Source organism: Quercus suber, unplaced genomic scaffold (genome assembly GCF_002906115.3).
Source record: "Quercus suber isolate HL8 unplaced genomic scaffold, Cork oak 2.0 scaffold_101, whole genome shotgun sequence".
NCBI classification, from domain to species: domain Eukaryota; kingdom Viridiplantae; phylum Streptophyta; class Magnoliopsida; order Fagales; family Fagaceae; genus Quercus; species Quercus suber.
This window is the reverse complement of record NW_027069566.1, coordinates 1,202,221-1,222,494: the sequence shown is the minus strand read 5'-3', so window position 1 is coordinate 1,222,494 and position 20,274 is coordinate 1,202,221. Positions and strand designations below refer to the sequence as shown.

General features: G+C 33.5%; 1 protein-coding gene and 1 pseudogene across 3 annotated transcripts; both read left to right on the top strand.

The window, feature by feature from the left end:
- The first annotated feature begins 6,185 nt into the window (after positions 1 to 6,185).
- LOC112026590 (pentatricopeptide repeat-containing protein At5g16640, mitochondrial-like) lies at positions 6,186 to 13,887 on the top strand (annotated as a pseudogene).
- LOC112026591 (monocopper oxidase-like protein SKU5) lies at positions 13,777 to 18,977 on the top strand. Of its 3 annotated transcripts, none has more exons than XM_065774909.1 (6): positions 13,777 to 13,886; positions 15,019 to 15,158; positions 15,760 to 16,140; positions 16,231 to 16,309; positions 18,006 to 18,206; positions 18,651 to 18,977. In XM_065774909.1, exons 2-6 carry the CDS (start codon positions 15,151 to 15,153, stop codon positions 18,651 to 18,653), a joined length of 672 nt encoding a protein of 223 aa, XP_065630981.1. In that variant the 5' UTR covers positions 13,777 to 13,886; positions 15,019 to 15,150; the 3' UTR covers positions 18,654 to 18,977. The 3 variants fall into 3 exon arrangements, with proteins under 3 accessions (XP_065630981.1, XP_065630980.1, XP_065630979.1); XM_065774908.1 differs by having other exon boundaries at positions 15,019 to 15,382; positions 15,775 to 16,140; XM_065774907.1 differs by having other exon boundaries at positions 15,019 to 15,382.
- Positions 18,978 to 20,274: the final 1,297 nt, after the last annotated feature.

The window sequence follows — 20,274 nt, the reverse complement described above, 5'->3', positions numbered from 1 at the left end:
AACTGATGCAAAAAAAAATAAAAATAAAAATAATCCTCCTGGAGACTTGAACAATCAATGATTGGTTTAAAGTTGACAATCTTTCCTAGTATACTTTGAAACTTAAAAGGCACAAAAATACTGGTTTAACATTTTCATACTCTCAAAGAACATTATCAAGTCTATTGAGCAAAATTTTTAGACAACCATTTGCAAATTTGATGCTTTATATAGACAACCATTTGGATTTGTGCTTTGTTTAACATGTATTTTGTTTTGCTTTTGCAGATTTAATGTTTTGACTTAGTGATTATTAAGTTGTCATAGACTTTGTCCATCTAAACCTTATATTTTAAAGAAATGTTTGGAGTTTTGAACTCCAATCACTAACAGAAATATCACTTGTCTCTATCATGTGCAATATACTGGCTCACTTAAACCAACCAATCAAGTGAGCCATGTGTATTACACACGATAGAACATATGTAATTTTTTTATTGGAACCAAATATTTTCCAAAAGAAATTGTACTGCTAATTTTATTGGATTTTATCAATTAATTTTATATATTTATTTTTAAACCAAAATAAAAGAAATCCTCTAAACACATGCCTGTGTAAAGGGGTAGATCACTATATTTAGTTGGGATAAAAAAGATTAGAATTGGATCCTACTTTTGTATAATGTACACTTCAACAAAATAACATTATACTTGATTGAAAGTATTTAAAAACTCTAAAAACTAACAACACAATAGATAAAATTTAGAAATTTAACATAGTCAATAAAATTGTACTTCCACTGTTAAAATCACATGCCCATCAATTCTCCAAATAAGTTAAAATGAAACTATGTTTTTCACCTACGCTATTGGTGTGTTTAGAAACTTTTCTTTTTAATTTGAATATAATAAAAAGTTAAAGGCTGTGTTTTTTGAAAAATATTTAATAAAAAAATACTATATATATATATAATTAAAATAAGACCCTCTGAATTAACTTTTATTTGGCTACTAAAATTCTGAAGTAAACCAACATTGAGAAGTATGGAATAGCAAAGTTGGTAGGTGAAGTAATTGGAAGGTGACCATAATTATCAAAAAAATGAAAATGACATCGTAAAATAATTTTTTAATAATCTGAATGGTGACCTTAATTATGTTATCAATTGAAAAGTAGATGTTAACAAAACTTAAATATTAAATATTAATTGGTTTCTGAAAAAAAAAATATTAACTAGTAATTTTGTACTTCAAAAAATATGAAAAATGGCTTCAATTAAAAAAATTATAATATAGAAAATTAAATAAATATTATTTAAATGATATTCAACAAAAAAATAAGTGCATATTTTTCCCTCAAACTATATGCAACCAGTCTTGGTGAAAAGTTTCAATTAAAGTTGGTAAAAACACTGACCATAAAAGAATATAATCATGCACAAATTTATAATTTTACATAAATACAAATTTGAAGTCTCTTTTCAAGATAAAAAATAAAATAAAATAAAATATTAGTAAATAGTGGATAGGAGGAAATGTGGTTTAAGCCACAAACATAAAATATCACTTGAACCCCACCTCTTTCACAACTTATTATTATAGGTTTTAGATAAAGAGGTCAATGAACATGATAGTAAACACACCAAATATATTAATTATAAAATATTCGTCTTTTTGATAATAATGAAGTGGGGCAATATATATACCTTACATGAGCCTAAATAAGACTTCTAATTGCTACTAGCCTTCCTCCTTGGATAATTAAAAAATATTTACCATTGGGTGACTTTATATAAGGCCAAATCAATTATTTAAAAAAAAATCAAATCATATACTTTTTTTTTTTTTGAGAGAGTTATAACGAAAGTTGGGTCCTTAAAAATTGAAAAATGTTTCTATATGTGTGTTGCATGTTATTCAGTTGGCTTTGATGGTTTATGTTATAATCTTCATATTTTGCACAACATTATAACTCGCCCAGAACAAAAATTTTAAAAACTTACAAAGGACACGTGGCGTAAAATTAGATAACAATTGAAATCCGATTTAGAATCTAATTAGATTTTCTATAATTATTTATATAGTCATAGATGAGTTTACCCTCTCTCTCTCTCTCTTATTTTTTTATTTTATCTTTATTTTTGGATATGCACATGAGTTTATTCTTTTCTTTTTATTATTATTATTGGGTTTTTGATAATTTATTTTATATTAGACTCTTCGTCTTATGCACAACATTAACTTACCTATAACAAAAATTTTAAAAACTTAGATAGGACGCTAAAGCAAAATTAGACAAAAATTGGAATCTAATTTAGAATTAAATTAGAATTTTTTTTATAAACGCTTGACTTTTTTATGTTAGTTCTAAATATTTGTACCATCTGAGATTCTGAACTTGGTAAATTTCTAAAAGATAAAATCTAATGAAGAATGATGGCTTGTCCACGTTTGTGGTGGTTCAATGTTTGTTGTTCATTTCCTAGTAACTATAACTAAAAAAAATATTATGTTTGTAAGTTGAGGTTTAAAGTTTAGCTAAGATTTATTTTGGTTCCATATGCTTATGTATTTTCAGGTTCTTGGGATTACACAATCAATTTATGGAGTTCAACTTGGACAATGGTGGTCTATTCTAAGGATATATTGCTACTATACTATCCTATCCTATCCAGAAAAATGCTTTAAGCAAATTAGCTATGACTTGGACAATTAATGTATTTTAATGTTGTCTCATTTACCATCGAGTATTGACATATATGTATGCTGCAAACAAGATTTGGGAAAACATATTCCTCGGCAATTAGCTACAATGATGGATGCTACATCCCAATTTCGTATAATACTATTGAGATATTGTTTTTGTTCATAGCACATTATAGGAGAAATTTGAAACCAAATTTATGTCAATCCTGGAAGAAATGTACCTTCATAACACCAACAATTATATCTGTATATGAATGAATCTAGATCTGGGTTTTGCGTATAGATTTGAAACTATATGTGCAGTTTTGGGAAAAGTTATGGGCTTTTTGCATTTTACATTGCAAATTTAATGTTTTCTTTTGACAACCATTTGGATTTATGCTTTGGTTAACATGTATTTTGTTTTGCTTTTGCAGATTTAATGTTTTGACTTGGTGATTATTAAGTTGTAATAGACTTTGCCAATCTAAACCTTATGTTTTAAAGAAATGTTTGAAGTTTTGGACTTCAATCACTAATAAGAAGATATCATTTGTCTTTATCATATGCAATACACATGACTCACTTAACCCAACCAATCAAGTTAGTCATGTGTATTACACACGACAGGACACATGTCATCTTTTTATTGCTACCAAACATTATAGAAAGAAATTGTGCTGTCAAGTGTCAACTTTCATTGGATAACCTTTTATCAATTAATTTTATATACTTATTTTTAAACAATAAGAAAAGAAATCTTCTAAAGTCGTGCTTGTGTAAAGGGGGTTGGTCACAATATTTAGTGTGAATAAAAAATACATTCCCACAAAATAACATTATACTTAATCGAAAGTATTTAAAAACTCTAAAAACTAAGACCACAATAGATGTAATTGAGAAATTTAATATGGTCAATAAATTATACTTCCAATCAAACTCCCATGCCCATCAATTCTCCAAATAAGTTAAAATGAAACTATCTTTCCCACCTATGCTATTGGTGTGTTTAGAAACTTTTCTTTTTAATTTGAATATAATAAAAACTAGAGGGGTGTGTTTTTGAAAAAATATTTAATAAAAAAAAATACTATATATATTTTTTAATTAAAATAAAACACTATAAATTAACTTTTTATTTGGTTGCTAAAATTCTGAAGTAACCCAACATTGAGAAGTATGGAATAGCAATGTTGGCAGGTGAAGTACGTGGATGATGACCATAATTATTAAAAAAAATGACAATGACAACCTATAATAATTTTTTAATAATCTATGAATGGTGACCTTAATTATATTATCAATTGAAAAGTACATGTTAACAAAACTTAAATATTAAATATTAATTAGTTTTAAAAAATATATATATATATATATATATAAACTAGTAATTTTGTACTTCAAAAAGNATTTGAAAAGTACATGTTAACAAAACTTAAATATTAAATATTAATTAGATATATATATATATATATATATATATATATATATATATATAAACTAGTAATTTTGTACTTCAAAAAGTATGAAAAGTGGCTTCAATTAAAAAAATTATAATATAGAAAATTAAGTAAATATTATTTAAATGATATTCAACAAAAAAAGAAGTACATATTGTTAGGTTTTAGATCTCTGTAAAGTAGATTGTTTAACCTAATTAATTAACCAAGTGAATACTTAGGTTTATTATTCAGATTTAGGTTAAAACAATAAAGTCATATCATGTAAAGCAGCGGAAAATAAAGAACACAATGATATGATCATTCAGAAAAACCAAACCGATAAAAAATTTGAAGAGGATTTAACTTAATTATCCTCAAGGTAAAAAGCAAATCCACTATAGAGAATCGAAGTTTACAGTAAGACTTAGACCACTAACATCCTATTACTACCACATGTAGAACTTATTGACACGACCACGTGCAAATTTCGAATCCACGGACTCCTTCTCTATTAGGCTTTTGCACACAAACACCTACACTTGTGACTTTGAGACTCCACTCAAAGGTTTATCAACACAAACTCTCCTATTTGTGACTCCAAAACCACTATTGAAGGTTTAGATCATCAGCACCTTTGATGACTAGAGAAGGCAACAACTTCTACAATACCGGATCTTTAGATTCTTCAAGGAATAACACCGGTAGAAGATATGAGAGAGTTTTTTGGGCACAAAACCATATATACAAAAGAGGCACACTCTTCTCTCTCTGAAAAGTCTTTTATAAACATGCTTATGGTGTCCTTTATATACTAGAAAAGTAAATCTGAAACCATAATCCTTAATCAACTTGAACTACTGTTAGACCGAACTTAAATTCTACAGATATGTGTTCGGATAAGTCGAGCCTATCTTTCGATCGGTCGAACCAGGCAGTTTCCAAACTCTTCTTTTTGTAGCTTGTATATTCTTGAATCTTGACTTGTATCACATTAAGCATTGTCTAATAATACCTATAGATTCTAGGATCTATGTCTAGACAAGTTTATATTCACGATTTGCTAATTGTTCTAAATTTTTAGAACCTAACATATATTTTTCCCTCAAACTGTATGCAGCCATTCTGGGTGAAAAGTTTCAATTAAAGTCGGTAAAAACACTAGCCATAAAAGAATATATTGATGCACAAATTTATAATTTTACATAAATACAAATTATTTGCAGTCTCTTTTCAAGATAAAAAAAAAATTATTGGTAAATAGTGGATAGGAGAAAATGTGGTCACAACTTAGTACTTAAAGCATATAACAATTCACAAGTTTCAAGTTTCAACTTATTAATATGTCTTACTATTTTAGTTTCTGGATAAAGAGGTCAGTGAACGTGATAGTAAACACACCAAATAAATTAATTATAAAATATTCATCTTTTTTATAATAATGAGGTGAGGCAATATATAAACCTTACATGAGCTTAAATGAGACTTCTAGTTGCTAGGACTAGCCTACCTCGTTTGATAATTAAAAAATATTTACTTTTAGATTTGCTCTCAATTTTGACTTTAATATTATATATATAGATTATATAAGTTCATATTATACCTAGTATAAGAGTTAAACATTTTTCAAGTCATAAATGAGTTTTACTCTCTTACTTTTTTTAATTTTTAATTCTAGTTTTTTTATTATATATATATATATATATACTCATAGCTTTACTCCTTTTTTTTTTTTTTCCTTTTATTGGGTTTTTGATGGTTTTTATTTTATTTTATATTATATTCTTTATTTTTTGCACAACACGAACAAAAATTTCAATAAAATTTAGATAGGACACGTGCCGGAAAACAAAATGTGTCTAACCTTACCATTTTTTATTGTTTTTTTGAGGTCAGAAAGGGTCTGAACGAGTTTCCAGTTATCTCAAAAGTACAAATCATTCTCATCCAGTCGTACTCACTGCTTCGCCCTCCGATCTGCCACTCCACCACCATGATTTCTCCATTAGATTTTTGAAGTTCCGAAGCTAAGCCGAAACCGAACCCGACCCAATTGGTAGCTGAGACTGTCGTCATTGTGAAATGGGTAAATCAACATCCTCTCTGCTTCTTATATGCAATCGTTTGATTATAAGAGTAAGCCTTCCATTTCGTGCTTTTACTTCTCATTATTGTTCTACTATTAGAGAAAATGCGAAAACCCTATGTCAGAATCGGAATCAGTTGTTGAAATCTGTGAGAGATCACTCCAAATTTGGAACCTTTAAGAATCTTGATCATGCCTTGGGCCTGTTTGATATAATGCTTCGCATGCACCCTTTGCCTTTCATGGGAGATTTTACTCTATTGTTGGGTGCTGTTGCAAGAATGAAGCATTACTCTGTAGTCATTACTCTAATTAAACGAATGGAATCATTCGGAATCTCTCCCAATGTTTATACTCTCAATGTTTTGATTAATTGCTACTGCCGTTTGAGACGGGTCGATTTTGGGTTCTCTGTCTTAGCAACGATTTTGAAACTTGGTTATCAGCCTACCCAAACTACTCTAAACACTCTTCTTAATGGTCTCTGTCTTCAAGGTAATATTACTGGAGCTGTGAGTTTGGTAGATGAAATGGAGAACAAAGGTACCAACCTGATGCATTTACTTGTGGAACAATAGTAAACGGTCTGTGTAAGATTGACCAGACTGGTGTGGCTATTAGGTTGCTCAGGAAGATTGAAAAAAGGAATTTTGCACAAAATGTGGTGCTCTACAGCATGATCATTGACAGTTTATGTAAGGACAGATTGGTAACTGAGGCTTTGAACCTTTTTTCTGAAATGTTAAGTAAGGGCATTCAGCCAAATGTTGTCACTTACAATTGCATAATTCAAGGACTATGCAATTTTGGCTGGTGGAAGGAGGCTGCTACCTTGTTCAATGAGATGAGACAAAGGAAGATCATGCCAGATGTGCGAACTTCAACATACTGGTGGACACACGTTGCAAGGAAGGGATGTTGACTGAGGCAAAAAAAGTTTTTGAAGTGATGATTCAAAGAGGCATTGAGCCTGACAAAGTCACTTACAATTCTTTGATTGATGGTTATTGTTTGCAAAACCAAATGGATGAGGCAGTTAAGACGTTTAATGTGATGGTTGAGAAGGGTTGTTCTCCCGATGTGTATAGCTATAGCATATTGATAAATGGATATTGCAAAAGTAAAAAAATTGATGAGGCAATGCGTCTATTTCATGAAATGTCCAACAAGGGAATGATTTCTGATGTAGTGACTTACAACACTTTTATAGGTAGGTTTTGTCGAGTGGAGAGAGTCCAAGCTGCACTAGAGCTATTCAATACAATGCAAGCTTGTGGCCAACATCCAAATCCCTAAACCTATGCCATCTTGGTAGATAGACTTTGTAAGAATAGACAAATTGCTGAGGCAGTGGCATTGTTTTAGGAGATGGAAGAAAAAAATTTGGACCACGATATTGTGTTTTACAACATCTTGATTGACAGTATGTGCAATGCTGGGGAGCTTACAGCTGCAAGAGAAATCTTTAGCGGTCTTTTTGCAAAAGGATTGCAACCTAATGTTTGGACTTACAATATAATGATCAATGGATTTTGCAAGAATGAACTAATTGATGAAGCGGGTGAGCTGCTTAAGGAAATGGATAGCAACAGTTGTTCACTTGACCATCTCACATACAGCATATTGATAAATGGATATTGCAAAAGTAAAAAAATTGATGAGGCAATGCGTCTATTTCATGAAATTTCCAACAAGGGAATGATTTCTGATGTAGTGACTTACAACACTTTTATAGGTAGGTTTTGTCGAGTGGAGAGAGTCCAAGCTGCACTAGAGCTATTCAATACAATGCAAGCTTGTGGCCAACATCCAAATCCCTAAACCTATGCCATCTTGGTAGATAGACTTTGTAAGAATAGACGAATTGCTGAGGCAGTGGCATTGTTTTAGGAGATGGAAGAAAAAAAGTTGGACCACGATATTGTGTTTTACAACATCTTGATTGACAGTATGTGCAATGCTGGGGAGCTTACAGCTGCAAGAGAAATCTTTAGCGGTCTTTTTGCAAAAGGATTGCAACCTAATGTTTGGACTTACAATATAATGATCAATGGATTTTGCAAGAATGAACTAATTGATGAAGCGGGTGAGCTGCTTAAGGAAATGGATAGCAACAGTTGTTCACTTGACCATCTCACATACAACATATTAATCCAAGGGTTATTGCAACAGGGTTACTGACTTGCTGTCATCTAATCAAGTAGATGAAAATATTCGAGAGCTGCTTCCAAAGTCTGGGTGAAGGTTATTTAGTTTCTCAAGATCAAAGATAAGTTTTATATTTTAACCTATCACTAGTCATTATGTGAGTGGTATATTTGCTTGAGTAAAATTCTATACTTCTTGCAAGATGGTATTTCTTTTCATTTATGTGCCCAAGATTGTTTATTCCTTTTACTGTTTGATCTTTTGTTGCAATTTTCTTGTGCACGCATGTTGTGCTAAACCTTTTGACTGCCATTGGGTGTATTATACTGCCTTCTTAGGTGGATACTCAAGAGTCCTAGTTTGAGACTAGATTCATAGATCTTATTTCTTGTACTAGTTAGCTATACTATGTTCCAACTATTATTGAAAGTTTTCCAACCATAAAAACTAGTATTCCAATTCACATATAGCCTAAATATCAAACCTTCAATAGGTATCGTCCTCTACCCAAACCAGCCCCAAAATTCTTAAATGCTTAGCGATTAGGTTATGGACCAAATTATATCTTGAATCAGTTTTAGTTTTATAGAAGTAATTCAGTTGTAATTAGCTGATCAAATTTAGTCTTAAAACACGACATGGGTGCTTGCAAGTTAAACTATTGTTTTAAAACAACTATGGATTGAGTTGTCAGACCTATGCAATATCAATAAGTTTTAAGATACTTTCTGTTTCACTTTCATATCTTTTAGTTTCCTTTTGTCAAAATGTCGGATGAAGCTTGTGTCAACCCTTACTAATTTTGATTCCTGTCCTATTTGCACTTACCACTATTTGAGTGTTACTAGGGGTTCTTGAAACTTTATTCATTTGAGGGTACATAGGATAATAGTTTTTAAAGTAAGAATGCCATCATTAGTAATTTTATTTATTTTTATATCATGCAGCAGTTGTGAAACAAATAATAATTAGTTTGGCGCTTTGGTTGCTTCATGCCTCCCTCCCTCCCTTTGGGATAAAGCCATATTGTTTTACTTTGTATTGTAATCATATCAACATATTGACTAATGATTAATGGGACCTACCAATGTTAAAGTGCATGGGAAATTTTGAAGTTTTTTTTTTTTTATTTTTATTCTTTATGTAAGAAAGGATAGAATGGCCTTGTAGACAAGCCAATCTATCCTTATTCTAGAAAATGATAGTAATAGTATGAACTATGAAATCTTCAGATATTTCCTCTTCTGTAGACAATTGACTGAGGGAGGTTAAAACCAAACCATGTTTAGGGATACTATTGAGTGAAAATGGTTAAGGTTGTGGAGGTTCAATAGTTAAAGAGAAATCTATTAATTTTTTTTTTTTTTTTTTTGATAGGTAAGAAAAAATATATTCAAAAAACTTCTAGATACAAATTAGCACCAGTATATCAAAAGTACAAAAAGATGGAAAAGCAAAAACATAAAAAGACAATTAATTACAAAGAAAGAGAGCTAAGGAATAGAGGAAGAGAGTCACTAGATGTGAGTCCCCAAGCCCTAGCCCAATTAAATAGGGAACCAAAAAAAAGAGCGAGCATTTGATCCTTGGATCTATCCAAATCCTCAAACGTCCGCCGATTGCGTTCCTTCCAAATACACGACATCAAACACAACGAAACTAAGTTCCAAATGTAAGATAAATGCTTCCCCAACCAATTCCACCAACTAAAAAGAAAATCTGACACCATACATGAGGGAACCCATGAAATCCCAAAAATCCTAAAGACAAAGCACCACAGCCGATAAGCCTTTCCACAATGTAATAACAAATGATCCACTGTCTCACCATAGCAACGACACATAATGCACTAGTCAACAAAATCAAAACCTCTAAGCCGCAAGTTATCACCCGTGAGAATCCTATCCCATGCAGCTGTCCAAACAAAGAAAGAGACACGCCAAGGTGCCTTAAGCTTCCAAATACCTTTCCATGGAAAAATAACGGAAAAAGAGCCATGTAACTTATGATAATATGAGCGGATAGTAAAATCCCCATTTTTTGTCAACTTCCATCTCAACCGATCACCATCAATCCCTGAAGGTAAATTAGTTGCGAAGAATCGAAAGAAATCAACCAACATATCTGCCTCCCAATCATTAGGACGTCGAGTGAAACGAACATCCCAAGTTCTCCCATCCCCTGCTCCTTGACATATCAAAGATGATTCTACGGAAGCCTCTCTGTTTGCAGCAAAATTGTATAAGGCTGGAAAAGCCAATTGGAGAGAAAGATCTCCATACCACCTGTCTCTCCAAAATTTCACTCTATCCCCCACCCCAACCTTATACTGAACATTTTTGTTGAAAACTTCCCAGCCCTTCTGGATAGTTCTCCACAAACCACAACCGTGAGCACCCCTTCCCAACTTAGAGGGCCACCCCCCCCCCTTCCCCCCATTCTTCCCCAAATTTCAAAGCTACCACCCTCCTCCAAAGCCTATCCTCCTCGATCCCAAAACGCCAAAGCCACTTTCCTAGCAAGGCTTTATTGAAAGTGGTCAATTTCCTAATACCCAGGCCACCATTAGCAATAGGCATACACACCTTATCCCATCCCAATAAATGAGTCTTAAGGTCTCACCACAGGAAATCCCTTTGAAGCTTCTCAATTTTGTTTGCCACATGTGTAGGGATGGTGAATAGAGATAAAAAATATGTGGGAAGGCTAGATAGTGTGCTTTTAAGCAATGTCATCCGACCTCCTTTTGATAAATACAACTTTTTTCACCCAGCTAGCTTTCGTTCAATTTTTTCTAAAATAGGGTTCCAAATAGAGAGGGACTTATGGGACGCCCCCAATGGCATACCAAGATAAGTCATTGGCAATGACCCAACCCTACAATCCAATATCTCTGCCAAAGCATGCACATTATTTACCTTCCCTATAGGAACCATTTCACTTTTAGCTACGTTAACCTTTAACCTAGTCACAGCCTAGAAACAAAGTAACAACATTCGAACATGTAGGACTTGCTCCACCTCTGCATCACAAAACAAAATAGTATCATCCACAAACAGCAAATGTGAAACACTTTCTCCTCTGCCCCTTCTACCATCCGCTCTAAAACCACTAAGTAAACTTGCCCCTCCATTCTTTTCACCATCCTACTAAACACCTCCATCATAACTAAAAATAATAAGGGAGACAGCAGATCCCCTTGTCTCAAACCTCTAGAGCTACCAAAGAAGTTAGCTAGGGTCCCATTTACCAACACAGAAAACTACACTGTAGAGATACAGGTTCGAATCCAGCTACACCACTTCTCCCCAAAACCCATTTTCTTCAACAACTTCAAAAGTGCCTCCCAAATTCACATTGTCATGAGCTTTTTCAATATCTAACTTACAAATCACTCCCGGAATCTTTCTCTTCATTCTACTATCAACACACTCATTGGCAATGAAAACTGAATCAAGGATCTGCCTACCTCCCACAAAACTATTTTGAGATTCAAATATCAGTTGATCTAACATCACTTTCAATCTATTTGCCAAAACCTTGGCCAAGATTTTATATAAACTCCCCACCAAATTGATAGGTCTGAAATCACGAATGTTAGATGCATCATTCTTCTTAGGAATCAAAGCTATAAAAGTAGCATTAAGAGATTTCTCAAACTTACAGTGTTAATAGAACTCTTCAAAGACTGCTAAAACATCTCTTTCTACTACTTTCCAGCAATGATGGAAAAATGCCATAAAAAAGCCATCTGGACCTGGAGTTTTATCCCTTTACATATTTTTGACCACTGATAGAATCTCGTCCTTCTCAAATCTCCTCTCCAACCAGCCCCTCTCCAACTCCCCTATTTGATCAAACTCCAATCCTTCCACAAAAGGTCTCCATTCCTCAGACTCATGATACAGAGTTTTATAGAATTGAACTACCTGAGCAGCCATTGCTGCTCCTTCCTCCTAAATCACCCTATCCACTTCTAAGAAATTTAAATGATTATACCTTCTATGAGAATTGGTCATCTTGTGGAAGAACTTAGTATTATTATCTCCCTCCTTAATGCATAACATCCTCGATTTTTGTCCCCAGAAGATCTCCTCTAGAGAAATAAGATGCTCTACCTGCGATCTCACTTCATTTTTCTCATTTCTCTCCATCTCCGTGAGTCCAAGAACCCCTTCCTTAGCATCCAATAACTCTAAAGCCCCCAATACTTCTTTCTTCCTACGCCCAACATTGCCAAACTCTTGGCGATTCCATTGAATAATGTCTCCTTTCAAAACTTTCAATTTTTTAGCAAACACATAACTAGGTGTACCTGAAAAAGAATGACAATTCCACCATGAGTCTACTCTATCAACAAACCCGTCCGACTTCAACCACATATTCTCAAACCGGAAGGGACTTTTTCCCCTCGCCATACCCCTGCCTCCAGAAGAATTGGAAAATGATCTGAAACTGGTCGTGGTAGAATCCGTTGGGTCACATCTGGAAAATGTTGCTCCCATTCATGTGACACTAGAGCCCTATTGATCCTAGACATGGATGGCTGGTCAGTACCATTAGACCATGTATAACTCCCTCCCTCCAATGGCAAATCTATCAAGTTTAAATCTTCAATAAATTCAGAAAATTTTTCCATAGCCGGAGTAAGCCTAGACCCACCCCTTCGTTCACTAGGAAAACGAACAATATTAAAGTCCCCAAAACAACACCAAGGAACATTCCAATACTGCTGGATACCCACCAGCTCATCCCATAAATCACTCCTCAAATTGTTGTAATTTGGGCCATACACCCCTGAGCATGCCCAAATAAAACCATCCTCCACACCTTTCCACTGAACTGACATTGAAAACGAACCCACCAGTACTTCCAATTTTTCTAAAACCCTCCTATCCCACATAATCAAGACCCCACCAGCTATTTGATCAGCATCTAAAGCCACCCAATCCACATACAAACAACCCCAAATACTGCAAACCAACTGCCTATCTATGCCAGCAATCTTTGTTTCTTGAAGACATACAGCATCACACTTCCACTCACGTAACAAGTTTCTCACTACCAGATGTTTCTGGAAATCATTCAAACCTCTAACATTCCATGAAACCATTTTCAGCTTCATAAAGACTTCTATGTCCCCACAACTATCTCTACCACACTTCCACCGCACTACTTATTAGATTTGCAAGAAGGAAAAAAAATGATTATACTACGCTTGAGCCTTGTGTTTTGGCTTGGAGATCATTATCATAAATATTGTACATCACCTCCATCCCTACAGCAGTGGAGGATAAAACTGACTAATGGGGGTAATGATAATTGTAAGGAATATCTTGATTTTTCATTCATTTTTGCAGGGGAAGTTATAAAACTTGTGGTGTTTCAGGTACAAATCTGATTTTTAGTGACTGCTCATCAATGTTGAGGCTGTCCCAGTCTTCTGCATAATTTTGGTTTTTGCACTTGCAGGGAAGCCTTTGATAGGCAACAATAATCTATAAAAGGGAAGCTAAATCAAGGCCTTGTGAAATGTATGAGCTGACAAGGTATTCTGTTAGTGTCAGATTGTACATCAAAGAACACTAATCACAACTTATCATCTCATAAAGTGAAAAAAGTTTTAAAATTTGTTATGAATCTAAAATTTGTCATGAAAAAAGTTTGAATTTAAACATACGTGTAGATATCTTTTTTCAACACGCTATATAACTATAGAAGGGATTGTGAATATGTCATTTTTGTCACATAATTTTATTTAGAAAATATCTAAACATGTTTGGAGCGGATCTTTATTGTCAACTTTTCTCTTATAAACACAAACACTGCCTTTGTTTTGCTAGACACAAAATCACAAAAGAGAAACACTAATTTTTACTTGTTACTCATGAGTGGCATAAACTAGTGTGTGTTTGAGAGAGAGAGAGGGCAAGTGATAAACATAACACTTAATGATATCAAAGGTCCTTGTATATAAGCACACATGCACATGATGGAGTTGTTTGTTACATATGAGTTTTGATAATAGAACCCTCCCAATATTTAGTGCAGAGACTTTGTTGTTTGTAACAAAAAGTTCCTTTGTTTATAAGTGTGTGCGTCTTTTTTATCAGTGAGGTTTTATATATATAGCTTATGTATGTATTTATGTAAATTTTGTTGATACTATAGCTAGTTCTTAGTATAAGTCCTAGTGTTAGTATCACCAATTCTAATTCTTGAACCACATTGCAATTTGTGTGGTCTGCACTCTGCAGTAAGAATTTATGGAGATGTACTAAATTTTTTTGAGAATTGTCAACAGTACTGATAGACTAAAGTGGGATTTTTTGTGCCTTCAAATATAATGAAAACAGAATGTGAAAAGGTCCCATTTTTATGAAAGGTTCATGCATGCCCAAAAGAAGTTGGTGAGGTGCTCTATGCTGATATGGTTTATATCCCTTTCATTTCAGTGTATACTTTTTTGGTTCAAATTCTGTTTAGACCTGTGGAGGCTTCTTTCATATTCATTCTAAACAAATTCTTGTAGGTTTTCTTCCTAGGAATATTGTGACTGTGATATGTTGTACTTAATCAACCCACATATGGTGACTTGTACATGCACGACTATGAAAGACATGTAGTTTCTTTTTGTTTTAGTTAATGATAGCCAATTATTGGTAATTTTATTTGCTGCAGGAAAAACATATTGTCTTCGGGTGCACAATGTTGGTATTTCAACCAGCTTGAATTTCAGGATACAAAATCATAACTTACTTCCTGTGGAGACTGAAGGATCTTACACGGTTCCGCAGAACTACACAAACATGGATGTTCATGTGGGTTAGTCATACTCATTCTTGGTCACAATGGATCAAAATGCTAGCAGTGGTTACTACATTGTTGTGAGTCCTCGGTTTGTCAATTCATCTGCTTGGGGCAGTGCTACTGGAGTTGCTATCTTGCACTACTCCAAATCTCAAGGACCTGCTTCAGGTCCTCTTCCTGATCTTCCTAATGAAAACGACCCTTATTTCTCAATGAATCAAGCAAGATCCATAAGGTTGTAGCTAAGTATATCTCTTTTTGGGTTAATAAAAGAAATATCCTAAACGGACATATGATAGAGCTCCTTGTAGATTCTTTGTCTAAGATTAATCAGTAACATTTCCAATGCACAAATGTGAGTGGTTTAAAAGATGGGTTCATCCCTTGCCCGAATATTGATTAATTTTATGATATGGGATAAATTTATCTTTTCAACTTCTTAAAATAAGCAATTTCATTTGGAGAGAAGCACACAAAACTTCATCAGACCGATGGACATTCTTTTGTCCTTTTGTATCTCGTTTGTTATCCTTGTGATCATATTTGCATCATTGTTGTTCTTTTAATATACTCATGGATGCAGGGCTGACTATTTCACATTTTCGGTCATAGTGGTGAATTTTTCAGATGGAATGTCTCTGTTAGTGCTGCTCGTCCAAACCCTCAGGGATCTTTCAAGTACGGTCAAATTACTGTCACAGATGTATATGTGATCCTCAATAGACCGCTAGAGCTTATAGATGGGAAGTGGTGGACTACCCTCAATGGTATTTCGTACTTACCACCTTCAACACCCCTGACGCTTGCCCAGCAGTTCAACATTCCAGGGGTGTACAAGCTAGATTTCCCAAATAAATTGATGAACAGACCTCCCAAAATTGATACATCTCTAATCAATGGTACTTACATAGGTTTTATGGAAATTATCTTTCAAAACAATGATACAACTGTCCAGAGCTACCACCTGGATGGCTATGCATTCTTTGTTGTGGGGTGAGCCATCAGCTTTGATATTGTCATCATACTATTTCTAATTTATCAAATTCAAAAATTAATTTGGATAATTTCCCATTGGCACTGTAGTATGGATTTCAGAGCGTGGACAGAGAATAGCAGAGTAACTTATAACAAATGGGATGGTGTTGCTTGCTGCACTACGCAGGTACTCCTGTCTATAATCTTCACCCAAAATGCTTTTGTATGAATCATTTGGTTAAGCAATTTTTACATTGGAAAGCTAGTAGGAATGGGATATGCAAAAACAAGAAAGGCATATCAAGATCAGTTTTATGAAAAAGAAAACTAAAGGTAATCTTAAAAGCCAAGGGGTATTAGAATCTCTAAAGGATTGCGGATTTTGTGATGCGTTCAACCTCTCACTGTATTGGGAACCTTTACTAGCCATTTTGTTAAAATGAAATGCATTGCATGGGGATTTAATATCACGGACTGGGAAGAGCTTTCCTTAAAATCTATATAATGAACCCCTTACCTTCTACTGTGAAGTAGGTGCTAGTTGCATTTACATTTCAGCAGTGATGTTTAAGCATATTCCATGTAAACAGTAGTAAGATATCAATAAGGTTGCATACTAGAAGATGAAAAACTATTAAAATTTTGTACTTTGTTTTTTTATGGATGTGTAGTAAGTGGCTAAATGTTAGAATTAAAGATAAGTACTAATAACTAGCCTCTAAGCATGCGCTCACGCGCGTGCTCAGAAGCTCTTTTATCTTTTGGAAAAAAAGTTAATAATTTGCATTAATTATAATTTGAGATTATTACATTTTTCAATCACAAAAAAACTTAGTGGTGTGATGAGTATTATGCGTTTGCAGGTGAAATAATTTTTCATCACACTCCTTGGTTTTTTTGTGAATGAAAAATGTAATAATCCCAAATTATTCCATCTAATGGCCAGAAGAAATCCGTTCAGAAGTCCATAAACATCCTATTTTTGGAAAACATACATCATAGATGATGGAAAGAACAGCGTATAATATATGATGGTAATATTCTAATGAAACAATTTTTAAGTCAAAATAATTGATTTGACACATGAAGACAGATGTCACGTAGTGAGCAGTGAAAAATTATTAGTTTATTTCCCATGTTCAAGTAAAGATCAGTGGCTGGATTAATTACCAAAAGATGTTCAACGCCCCTTGGATATCTATTTGGTGGCTTCTAGACTCTCTTCAACCTTTCCATTTATGACATGTCATGGATGTGTAGACATAATTAGGAATGGAAAACAAGTAAATACTATATGCTGCAACTTGAAAAAAAAAAAATTCAAAATTTGGAGGCAACAATTCATATCAGAGTCATAATTGGTTGTGGCCAATTTAATATCTTGAAGAAATTCTGTTTCATATTTAAGAAGTAAACTAAGAACGTAAGAAGTCTATTTGTGTACCAAGGATGGCCAGAAGATAGGAAAAAATAAAAACGCACCTAAAAGAAAGGAAAAAAGAAGAAGATATGGCTCACAAAGATCAGCTTTGAGGCCCTCAAAATCACCATCTTCATTCATCTTATTTAAATGACCTGGTTTGACCAGCAGAGCTTGTATTATCTCTCTCTCTCTCTCTCTCTCCATTGCACCATCCATCCTTTAATTGGGGGATTTAGGTGCTTTGAGGCCTAATCGCTCATGCTTTTTAATCACTTTCTTATAGGTTGTTATTAAGTACTTGCACACAAATGTACATGCACACAGATTGAAAAATAAAATTATACTACTATATATTTAGGTTGGATTCTTTTTTGATAATTAGCTAAGAAAAGAAAAAGATCCCAAAGGGAGAGAGAGAGACAGAGAGGTTGTATTGATAACCACTTATTTCTCACTTCAGGTCTTTCCTAGAGCTTGGACAGCCATTTTAGTTTCTCTTGACAATGCTGGTAACTGGAACCTGCGTGCGGAGAATCTCGACTCTTGGTATCTGGGGCAAGAAGTTCATTTGAATGTTTTAAACACAGAGAATGACAGCGATGAGCGAGGCTCCTTTGCCTGGCAATGCAATATATTGTGGCTTACTTTCATCCTTACAAACGTAAGACATCAGAAACACAGCTAAACTTTGTCAATTTGGTAAATTTACTATATTTAGAAGTGTAAATCAAAATACATAAAAATTATCAGGTTTATCCTTGCTTTTGTAATAATTTATGCTGAAAAGTGGTTATCATTATTTTATTGTCTAGGGATACAACATTTTTCATAACTATTGATGTGACTTATGATTGTTTTATAATAGTAGTGTCAATGGTGGGCTCTTTTGAAAGTGTCATTGCAGCAATCACAATTTTTCATCTTAGTGTGTTGTTAAAAAGATTGTGAAAAATGTTGTCCCGAGGATTGCTCTTATTTTATAACTCTTCTAGATATTGTTTCAGACACATACTATTGACAAAAAGTTATGTGTCAATGAATTTTTTATATCCCTTCTATTCCAAACACCTTTACTAATAATTTCATTTGTTTCTCTTTTTGGCAGTGATCAGGCTCAGAGAGTCAACTTCTCTAGTGCATCTTCTTTATCTGATGGACACAGAAGAATTTTGGTTATGTTACTGATAGCATTCTTAGGAACTTTCTTCTAGTAATCGAATTGAATTGAATAATAAGCAAGCATTATCTTTCAATTAAAGATATTTATTTGTAGTTTGAGGAAATAGTTAATTCAAATTATAGAATGAAATCAAGCGAAAGGGGTGTAGAATATTGTTAGATCAAACTATATAACATTGTAATTATAATGTGTATCATTATAATTTTAACACTGAATGTTTTGTTAAGTAAGTATTGTGGTGTTATTGATGAATGAGTAGAGATTGTGTACAAAAAGAGCAAGGATATAGTAATTGTATTGATATTACCAATTTGCATAAGAAATTCAGGTTTAAGGGTACATTAAAAAGCAAGATTTATGTATAGTACTTAGGTGCTGTTCTTTAGGTTCCACTTGTTTCACTTTTAAGATTTTTTTTTTTTTTTTTTTTTTTTTTTTTTTTTTTTGTGTGCAGGAATTCCTTTTTTTCTTTATAATTTTATAACTTTTTTGAAATATGGTTGGGGCATTACATAGTTTCAAAAGCTAATAAGGATAATAAAATATTGTTTCAAATCATAAAGCTAATCAAACAGAACATTTGAGTTATGAATATACTCTATTTCACAATGTTGCAACTGGGCCACATTTATAATAACATAAAATAAAATTGAGCAATAAGGGTGCTACTATGTTCACGTCCAAGTAGGATTATCACATTGTTTGTCCTCTTACCCATTTTTTATTCATCAATATATATATATATATATGAGAAAGATGGTGTTTTCTGCTTTGCTTAAAGCTTATGGTTGTGTGATCATCATCATAATAACAATAACTAAAATGTTTTGATAAGAGCCAAGAATCTTGTAATTCAATTGGTTAGCACCTCTTAATGTTTTTTAAACATAAAAAACATAACAAATAAAGGAACATAGGAAGCAAAAAAAAAAAAAAATCAAATCCAAAGTATTATTAATTTGAATTTCTCTGGTTCATAGTAGTAGATTACATTAGGGGTGAGCAAATCGTTACTGGAGTTGACCCAACTGACTAGCGTCGACCGATTGAGCTGAGGCCAGCGTTCGGAGGGCGAAGCCCGTTCCGACGCTGATGTGGTGCAGTCACCGAATCAAATGATACCACACCCAATCTACACCGAACCGAACTGATACCAAACCCAATATTTGTTTTTCTCCCCCCAGTTTGGATACAACATCGTTCACAGGTTCTGATTGTAATTTTCTTTTTAATAAAATGATGTCCTATGGGTGTTATTAAAAAAAAAAAAAAAAACTCTCTCTCTCGCTCTTGCCTGACTCTGACGCAGCGATGCTTGCCTGAGCTCTCGCCGTCGCTCACCAGTCACGGCAAACCAATGGTAAGCCTCTGCATGAATGATTCTTAAGCATGGAAAATCTTAAGCATGAATGATACGGTACAATGGGTTTTAGGCTTGTGAGAGAAGTGAAGTTTATGATTTTGATTTATTAGTGAGAGCTTGTGTTTGTTTCTATATTTGTCTTTGTGATTGCGAGCAATTGAGAGTGTTTCAGTTTTGTTTTCCTTT

Excerpts from the sequence above, each read along its gene's own strand:
- LOC112026591 (XM_065774907.1), top strand. The coding sequence starts at position 15,189 with ATGGATCAAAATGCTAGCAGTGGTTACTACATTGTTGTGAGTCCTCGG. Across the intron at positions 15,383-15,759 it reads AATCAAGCAAGATCCATAAG|TGGTGAATTTTTCAGATGGA; the intron begins GTTGTAGCTAAG and ends TTTCGGTCATAG. Across the intron at positions 16,141-16,230 it reads TATGCATTCTTTGTTGTGGG|TATGGATTTCAGAGCGTGGA; the intron begins GTGAGCCATCAG and ends TTGGCACTGTAG.